This window comes from Phlebotomus argentipes, unplaced genomic scaffold, assembly GCF_947086385.1.
Source record: "Phlebotomus argentipes unplaced genomic scaffold, Phlebotomus argentipes genome assembly contig_15, whole genome shotgun sequence".
In the NCBI taxonomy this organism is placed as follows: Eukaryota; Metazoa; Arthropoda; class Insecta; order Diptera; family Psychodidae; genus Phlebotomus; species Phlebotomus argentipes.
In genome coordinates, this window is record NW_026776181.1 from 297,129 (window position 1) to 307,374 (window position 10,246).

Below are 10,246 nucleotides of genomic sequence, written 5' to 3' on the forward strand. Positions count from 1 at the left end.
TGTGCATGTAGATGATCAGGATTCTTAGTCTGGATTAACCACTAATTGCTGTGAAAGTTTCTTGTAAGAAAAGTCTCTGCAGTGTGGTAAAGTGAGTGGAGGCCAGCAATGACTTTAATCGCAAGGATAATCCTACTCGGCAGCTGTTTACTATCCTATGCAATTGCCCAGTCCTTTGGACAGTCCCAGCAACATGTAAGTATCAGTGAATGCCAGTGAGAAGTTTTCACTTCAATAGAAAATAAGAGACTGTGAAATGCCTTGAGAGGAATCCGAATGTGATGTCGGCGGTTTTCACCCACGCGCTGGTCAAAATTGATCGATGATGACCCCAAGGGTCACCCAAATCGTGTCTTGCCCATCGTGAAAATTCCCCATTCAACTCAAACTCTCGCCTCATCTTGACCTACTGAAAGGTATTCATTGTCTCGCGATGCAGCTTCTGACGATCGCCACTTGCTTCCATTCGATTAACATAATTGCACAACATATAGGTGCTCTTATATGCATCCAAGCCAATATCGTAGAGTCGCGCATTTCCCCTTGGCGTGATGGCCCAGGCTTGAACGAGAGAAGAAACTCTGCACAAGCTCCGCATATTACAAAGTATTCATGTGTGTTGAGAAGAAAATATTTTGCCTCATTCCACTGCCCATCTTTGCATCTCTCAATCTTGTGCATCTCTGCGAACAATGCACAACACCATTTGCATTTTCTGCACTCTTCAGGACAGACTTTTCAAGACTACAACCGCCCAAAATTTCCCGCCCTCTCACCTTTTGCCGCACTCTCGCAAGCGGCACTTTCACAGGTGCAAATATGTAATAAAAATACCATCAGCACTCAAAACCAATTCACAGAATCACGGAGGGAACTTTCTTCTGACGATGTGATCAAGTGCAGCCTCGAAGAAAGCGCGCGATCGCCCAAATTACACATTGAAATAAATGATGATAACTTCTTATTGCCTGTTCTGTTAACTAAAATACTAGAATGACTCAGCCTTTAGAATAACCTTAATTTTCATCATTTATTGAAAAATTTATCTGCAGATCCACTATCTCTCTATGTTAATTTTTTATTCTCTGCATTCTTTTCATATCAAGAGTCCTAAAGGTCTGAAATTCAGTTAAAATTCAAAAATAACTGAATGAAAACGATACAGTGTTGAACTTTTATTAATCACAATAACCCAAATACCTGTGCTGAAAGCCCCTTAAATTTACACTGTTGCACACACACACGTTGGCTGAGCATCTTTGAGAAATCTTCACAGAGCCTCTCAATGGGATCTCTTTTTTCTCATCATCTTCCGCGTCTCGTTGGACAATGTTTGACGGCGATTTTGCATCACACTATGTCAATTGGACAGTGTCCACTGATTATCTCGTGTGAAAGATGAAAGTCAATTGAGCCCACGGTGAATTCCTCTTACCCAAAAACTCATTGTACAGTTGTAGATCAGCAAGAATAATACCTGTGATAACTTGACACTTTTAGTCTCCATGTAAAAACTCCGTGATGCGAGAAATGTGGGATATTTTGTTATATTTGTCGCGTAAAATTTGCTAAAAAATCTTAGTTAAAAATCGCTGTGAAATTCGTTCAAAACTGAAATCGGAAATCGATGAATAGGAAGAACAACATAAAATGTTTATTGGCAAAGAATCTATCATTAATATACAATCGATTTTATCACATTCCGATTTTCTTCGGAAATCCCATATCCGCATAATCTACGCAGAGTGGGTGCTTTTGCTGCATTGTATTTTATAAATCTTGCGGTTACGCCTTGATTCCAAATGATGTTTCCTGCAGTGAACCATAATTAATCCACATTACAAGAGTGCCATCGATAGGTATTGAGCATTATTTCCGGTACACTGACTTTTTCTTCGTGAGCATCTTACTAAATTGCAAACATTTTTTTCTGCGTAAAAGCGTAATTTAAAAAAAAAAATTCGTAAGATAAATAGATTTCTACAAGATGAGCTTTTGGAAAAGCAGGAAAAGTAAAGCACCAATACTGCGTGTAAATCAGTTAAGTGGAAATTCTTAATATTTTCCTATGATACTTCTGATCTCGTCACTTTGGCGTGCTTTCGCATTCCCAATTTCATATTGCATTTGCAAAGAGGTTCTTACTTTCCACCAGACAAATACTGACCAAACGACATTCTCAAATTGTCACCATTTTCTCCCTGATCGTCTCAACACTTTGAATTGACGACACGGAAGCAGATGGAGAAGCATGTCGAGTGAAGATGTGCCATGTGATCTTCTCAGTAACATTGTCATCTTACCGTGTTGCTAAGGTGCCCAACATGTGCGCGAGAGTGAGATTAAGAAATTCCAAGCCACACTTTTTATATACACACCTTATATATTCTTTAAGAAAAAAACCCATCTTCAATTTCTATCACAATGTTTGCTCACGTTCAAGACATCTCTTCACTTTCTTTTCGCCAACACGGAGATCGCGCAGCTTTAAATATTTTTCACTATAATACGGATTTATGGTCTCCGATGATCGAGTTTGGTGCTGAGGCTGTGTTAGTTATGTGAGAAAGAGATGAAGACGAAATTTCGCACGTTGGTGGAGAAGGGCAAAGTATCACACAAAAAAAAGCCATGGAGAAAACCTACCATCACAAAGACAATGAGTGAAAAATGCAAGTTACATTACAGAATTGAGAGTGAAATTATTATTTGGAATTTATTAGGAGCACGAATTTCACGACGTTCGTTAGACTCAGTAACGACTCGACACAATTAACTCTCTGTTCCTTTGAGGGCTTTCATGCCGCGCTAGAGTGAATTACTGGGCCAAGGAGACAAGTTGGAAAATATAACGAATTGACGACCTGTGACAGGGTTTGCAAGAAAGGAAACAGTTTGTGCGTGCCAGGGCCTAGAAAAGATTCTTTGTTTAAATTGCAAAAAATTTGTACATACGAAAGCTTCATGCTGTGTACCAAAAATATGTGATGGTTGCGCGAAGGACCACGAACAAAATGAGACCACAAGTTCTTATTTGAAATTTGCATTCAATACCAAGACATCGTGTGAAAAGGATTAAAATGGATGAAAACGTCAGGCACGCATCGGTGAAATCTTCTCATCGGATCGTGAAAATTCCAATGCAATATCAATAACAAATCATACATCATACGCAATCCTCAAGCACCAACGCTTGATGCAAAAGACAAATGTCTATTGCGACACTATTCGAGGCATCTCGAAGAATTATTACTTAATCATAGTCTTGGGCATTTTCACTCGCCATGATCTATACACATTACCTATGTACATATCTCTTCTTGAGGAGAAATGATGCGATGATGAGGCAATGAACCGCAATTACTCACATTGAGACAATATCATTGACTGATTGTAGGAGAGATGATCTCACTAAAAGTATAAAATATTGCTAGAGCAAAAATATCGAGAAGAAAATAATGCTTTGGTTGCTCAACTTTTGGAAATTGCACGATGAGGAGATTTTCTTAGAGGCCAGAGATATTAATTCAAAGTAGCGTGACTCAACATTATTTAGAGCGAAGATGTGCAGAGAAAAATATCTCATTGATGCCCCTCCGGAGTTAATTGCTGCACAATCTGAATTCTTTCTGCGTTGTGTGCAAGATGGTGAACAACCTCAGCAAGTGGAGAGTAAATTGGTGATAGATTGGATCGCACTTGTTTGAAAGAGATTCTCTTTGTGCGAAATTTCATGAACAAACCATTGTTGCGATATTGGCGAATGTCTTTTTCTTGAGTACTCAATGAACCATGAAGGCACGACTAGTGGGAGAAATTCTGTTTCTTCAGTGACACAATTTTCCAGCATCAATGGAAAATAATGATTGTTCAGTTTAAAAGATAGATTTTGCGCGCTCAAGCTCACACTCGAACGTTTATTTGGACCTACTTCGGATTTAACACTTGAGATCAACGCAGAAATACAGAGAAAATCATTATAGAGGAATGAAGATTCTCTCCAGCGGTTGTGTGAAATTTGGATGGAATTTGAGCTTTAAAATAACTTCATAAAACCGGCCTTAAAGAAAAATCTGCTTTTAGTAACCACCAAATTTCTTTATTGACATTATTATTTTATATTTATTGCAATAGCACACGGATGAATCCATAGAGTTTATGTCACACTGACCTAGAGATATGGTCAGTGCCACTCGAAAACTCCATCATTGATCTGTAGGCAAATTTATACAAATTCAGAAGAAATGCATAATACATGCGACCCAACTCACACCAGAGACTGGGAAATTTGTTTAAAACTTGATTAAAAATTGAGTCAAAATTAATCAACAATTAAACTCTCATGGCTCAGAGCAAATTTCAAAGTTCCCACAAAGAAGCAACATTGGTTAAGATCATGGACACGAAATACGTTATACACTATGATGATTTTCAAATTGATCTTCCACACACTTGCTCGCCAAACAGGGAAAATTGTAATTGTGCCCATGCTTGTGGTGAAGATTAAAAGAGTTAAAAAATAAGAAAGTGAGGATAGACAAAATTTCATCAATCAGTCATTAATCATCGGACAATTTCCTCGATTGACTCCCGACCAGAGAGAATCTCTTGTTGGCATTTATTACCCATCCATATTTACTCATGAGTACACGCAATAATGTAATACAGCATAAGACATTAAAAAAAATCCCGCCGAGAAGATTCATTTCGCAAGTCCAACAAGAAATCCAACAGGGCAAACTATTAAGAGACTTAAAAGATCTTCACATGATCGCCATCGATGATGGCTGAGGAGAGAAAGTGCACATAAAGCGAACACGTGCATTTTGCGTAAAATTTGAATTTCAAAGCAATATAAAAGCATCATTGATTGCCTTTCGTCCAATTGACAAATCAAAAATGGTGAACAGATAATATTTCATTGTAAAGTGCGAATTAAAAATTAGGCACGGTAAATTAGTGATAGAGGCTTTTACAGAAACACGTCGAGAAGGTGGATAAGCTTCACTATGATTATACTTTTTAAAGACAATCAACATTAGAAGAGATTTGGTTGGTTTCTTCATATAACGTCGTTTTTTCATTAATTCTTCATTATATTAAAAAATTAGGTCGACAACTAATATCTCAAAAACAAACATATCTTACATTTTAAAATGAAATCAAGAAATTGTGAATTTGTAGATAGAATAACGTATGAAGCAGCCAACAATATCAAGTATAATAGAGACAAAATACATAGCCATTCATCGTCATGCTCGTTGCCGTCTTGCAGCGAGTGAGTTTGAAAAATTGGGTTAGTGAACTTATTGGGAAAGCCTTTCATTTTCAACTGAATAGAATTGTGTGAGAAAACGTCTCTTTGCATGAAGTTTACTCATCTAGTAAACATTTTTTTTAAATTACTCTAATGAACAGATAATAATCGTGCACTGCTCATTAATATGCATATTTTTTCATCTCCATGTCTTCGTACTGCATCAATTTGATGAGTGCCATTGTGACTATGTGGGGACGCCGGGTGGTTGCACGCAACTAGTTGCAATGTCACGTTTCGGCTTATCTTTGTCCAAAGAAAAAATTGACGATGGAGAAAATCGTCGTTTTGTTTGCCATTCACAATGTGACTTTCGATCGTACATCTTCAGCAGTTTTTCTAATGTGCCATACTAGGCAATGTGGGAATTTTCACAATTTGGTACGTTGTCTTTTTGAGTAAAAACGCATTTTTCACTGTCGGCTTGTTTTGCTTGAGAACGTGTTATATACCTACAATTCGAATTGCATAATATTAAAATGTCTCCATTTTCACGTCTAATTACTCGTTTTTTGTATGTTTTTCTTTTCGAATAAATCAAAGTACATTTACTTGAATATATCTCTCTTTTTCTCACTGAGCGAATAATAGCACCGCGGCACTGCAAGAAAAGCCTCTAATCGCATTTTGTAGTGAGTCCGATTTCCAGATTTGTGCTAAAAGTGAAAGGAAATGAGACTCTTAATGGAGCCTCGATGGCTTTCAAAATAATACAACGGAGAAGAGACTGAGACATACATCTTATGAATGTGATTTGTGTCTTGCCATCCAGTACATGCCTATACATAACGTACATATTTGTTTATAGAAATTTCTCGATTATATGCCTTAGTGAAGTAGGAAAAGTCTCACTGATTTTACACCGCACGTAATATAAAACTATCTTTCCCACAAAAATTATTTGCCAGTTTGGTGAAAATTGGATGAAAATTGAATAATGTGAATTCCTTTGATAGCAATGCTAATGTAACGATAAACTACGGTTCATCCAAAATGAGGTGCTAAAAAGAAGCACCTTCAATGTCAGACACGTTATTAACTTTCATCTCTTTACTTTCATTTCATTCATTTTCACAAAAACCTTTTTTCTACTCCTCCAAACATATTATTTCACTTCTCCGCGTGCGCCGCAAAGAGTTTGTCTTTTGTACTTTGCATTATAAAATTAACGGTGGAGAGACGAGTCTATTTTCAAGAGCTTATTATTGTTTATTTTTTCTCGTTGTGCACTTCCGCATATCCAAATTAATATGTTTTATTTATTTGCCATCACGGAAGATGTGGCAACTTCCGGTGAGAACTATACATTTTTCTTACGCTTTAATTTCGGCATAAACCACACATATCTTCTCTCGGATGCTGTTAGAAAGAAAGTTTCGGAAGTAGACTAATAAGAGATGTTATGAAACATTTAAATGATTTTTTGCGCTAATTTAGCATGGCATAACAGGTAGCTGAAGTCCCATGCAGTTCAGTGACGACGGCATGTCGGAATTCCATTAAATGCTAATTGAATTCTCTCTCTGTTCCTTACAGGCACCAACGCAGGCCACCAGGCGGCAATTGACTCCTGTTCAGCAGACACACATCCTCTCAGATATCCAACAGCATCAGCATCGCTTCAATTTGCATCCAGGTCCTGGAGTTCCGGGAAAGGGCGTCTTTCTGCAGCAACCATCCGTCTCAGTGGCCTTCCCGCCGCAGACGACCCTGGTGCAGAATCGCCAGGTGAATCCCTTCATCAGTGGCCAGGGAAGCCAGTTCCTCCTGTCGCAGCAGCCAAGCCAGAATAACTTCAAGACCATCCTGCCACCTAGACTAGGCACCGGCGTTCATCAGCATCACACGCAGACGAACTTTGTACCCAACTTCCAGACGCAGACCTTGCGGCAAGTGCCTCCTGGCCAGTTTCAGCGCAGTGTTCAAACGCAAATCCACCAAACTCCCCAGTTTAGCAATGTGCGCTTCCCGCCGAATCAGTATCAGATTCAAATTTCACCCACAATTGGCCAACAATTACCCACTCTCACGTCATTACAGACCCAAGGAGGATTTCCTCCACAGCCTGTCCCGCAGAATCAGTTCCTGTTGCAACCACAATTTCCACCGCTCCCAGAGCAGCCTCAATTCATCGCGCCACAGCAGCAGACTTTCCAGTTTCCACCCGGCCAGCAGCCTCAACTTCCCCCAATCTCAGGAAGCTTTCCACAACAAATCCTGCATCAACAATTGCCTCTGCCGCAGCAGGAGCAAGTATTCCGTGACCCACGTACTGAAGAGGAGCGCTTGCGTGATTTGAAAGAGCGCGAGCGTCTCATTCAGAAACAGGAGCAATTTGTCCAGAAACACTACCAGAAGCAGCAAGCAAAAGCGCAGAAACTGCATCAGGAATTTCTCCTGAACCAGCAGCAAATCAAACTTCAATCTCAGTACAAGCCCAATACTGGCCAATTCATCCCACGATACTCTAACAGTCGGACTATTGCTCCCCATGAGCATGACACCTTCCAGAGAGCTGTTAAGGATTACCATGAGTTGCATCCCACCACTCCAACCACAGCCTCCTCTACAGAGTCTTCCACAGCTTTTCTCCCCACGACCACAAAGAGGAACAAGAGCAAGACGGAAATTACAATCTCAACTCCAGAACAGCTTGAACAACTTCTGCAAGGACAAAGGATCTTCCCACAATTGAAGGGTGCTCCGAAAGGCAAGTCCAAGACGAAGACAACCAAGGGATTTGGTAGGGAAGATCTCATCAGGCAACTGAAGCTGGCCTTGGCGGAGCAGCCACAGGATTTGCAAGGAAAGAATTTCACATCCATGGATCTGGTTTTACCGGATGGGCAAAAAGTTCAAGTGATCCGGACTACTGATCCTAATCTTATCAAAAATGCCACACCTCTTAGTGAAGAGTCACTTATTAACCTCCAGACAGCACAACCTTCGGCAAATGTATACGAGGAACTGGCAAAGGGCGGTGTTTTGCCTGCCGGAGCAGATTTCGAAGTAATCAAGCAGAGCTCGGATGGAAAATTAGAGGAAGTTGGTCAATTACCGCCCCAGAAAAAAGTCACATTCGTCTATTTGGAGGAACAACAAGATGGCACGTACAAAGTGCAGGGAGTAAAGGGCAATGGGGACAAAGTGCCACATACATCAGGCACGGAAGTGGAAAACATCATCCAGAGAATAAAGAAGGGTGAGATACAGTTGCCTCCACCGTCAAATAGAGTTCAACACACCACAGTGAGGGAGGATGTGCCCACAACTGATCCGCCTATTAGGAGTTCTTCCATTCCTGCCACCGTGACGATCTCCTCAACATCTTCTGATGAGATCTTCGCCTCATCGCCTAGAATTACATCCTCGAGGAGTCCCTATGTCAGCTCTACATCACCTTCGCCCTACTCAACAGTCGTAACGCCCAGAAGTGAGAATAGCGTGTATTACACGGGATCCCCTAGTACTCGCGTTCACAGCACCACAGCCGCTCCGTACAGATCCTCGACATTCGCCCCAGAAGCCGCTCCGCTGGTAGAGACAACACTCCCAGTGTCCGAACAAACCTCCTCCACTGTCAACGTAGACACCGTCACTAAAACTGAAGACATGGAATTGGCACTTATTCTCAAGAACAGCGGTCTTCACGCTATGTCAAAGTATCTAAAGCAGTCAGGACTCGACTCGATCCTGAACGAAACTGGACCCTACACAATCTTTGCACCCACGGACAAGGCGTTCAAGAACCTTCTGGTGCAACTCGGTGGACCCGAGAAAGCCGAAGAAAAGTTCCGCAACAATCCTCGTCTTCTCAGTGGAGTGAGTATCAAACATAAATATGTATTGAATGAAAGTAAATTATATAAAATTTTTGTGATTTCGCAGCTCCTCCTTCACCACGTAATTCCGGGATCATTCGCAATTGACACGCTTCAGGATGAGATGACTGGAGTGTCTCTGGCGGGAACACAACTCCGGGTGAATCAGTACAAATTGCACGACGCCGAATGGAATGATGTGAAGGTAAAAAGATTTTCGAATTTCTGAAAATCGAACTATTGATGAAATAAATACATATTTTGAAGTGACATTAAAATCTTTTTTGTATTTAAGGTAACGACGATCAATGGAGCCATGGTGGTGCCAGACAAGCAGGACATTAACATTCCTCAGGGCGTCGCTCAAGGATTAGATAGAGTTATGTTCCCGCTACCCGTCGGTGATCTTCTTCAAACACTGCAATCAGATCGCGAGAGGAGATTCACGACCTTCTTAAGAGCCGTCTTCGCAGCGGATTTGTCTGAGCTCCTTCAAATTAAAGGTAATAATCCTGGAGGTTGGGCGTATTTATTAAACTGTGGCTGATGATGTTCTTTTCTCGCTCTTCAGGATCCAAAACATACACCGTTTTTGCCCCAACGGACGATGCGTTCGCGAAGTTGACCACCGAAGAAGTAAACAGCATGGTGACAGATAGGGAAAAGGCGAGAACGCTTGTCACGAATCACATCTCCCCGGGTACACTCTATTCGGCTGGGATGAGGTTCTATCAGATCAGAGAATCTATGTCTACGGGAAAACCGATCACACTGCAGAAGAACACAGGCAAGATCAAGATCAACGACGGTCACATTGTCACATCAAACATTCCAGCCACGAATGGCGTGATTCACGCCGTTGACATCCTGCTGTAGTTGCCAGCGGTGACTTCCTCCAGGTTTCATCCCTCATCCCTTGCATAAACATCCGATATCACACTATTGAGATGAGCTTCCCAAAAGCGCCATCGGCTAGTTTTTAAATTCTCTCGTGTGCAGGTTTTTACAAATACGAGCATAAATTATTTTTATAAAGGCGTTTTCTGGAGAAATTATGATGTTAATGCTTTTGTACAGTATTTCGTAATAAACTCATTGTTTTAACAAC

General features: G+C 40.8%; 1 protein-coding gene across 1 annotated transcript; it reads left to right on the forward strand.

Moving 5' to 3' along the window:
• The first annotated feature begins 3,563 nt into the window (after positions 1-3,563).
• Positions 3,564-10,014, forward strand: LOC132263408 (uncharacterized). Its single transcript, XM_059763158.1, has 5 exons — positions 3,564-3,680; positions 6,854-9,139; positions 9,206-9,343; positions 9,434-9,641; positions 9,710-10,014. Exons 1-5 carry the CDS (start codon positions 3,564-3,566, stop codon positions 10,012-10,014), a joined length of 3,054 nt encoding a protein of 1,017 aa, XP_059619141.1.
• Positions 10,015-10,246: the final 232 nt, after the last annotated feature.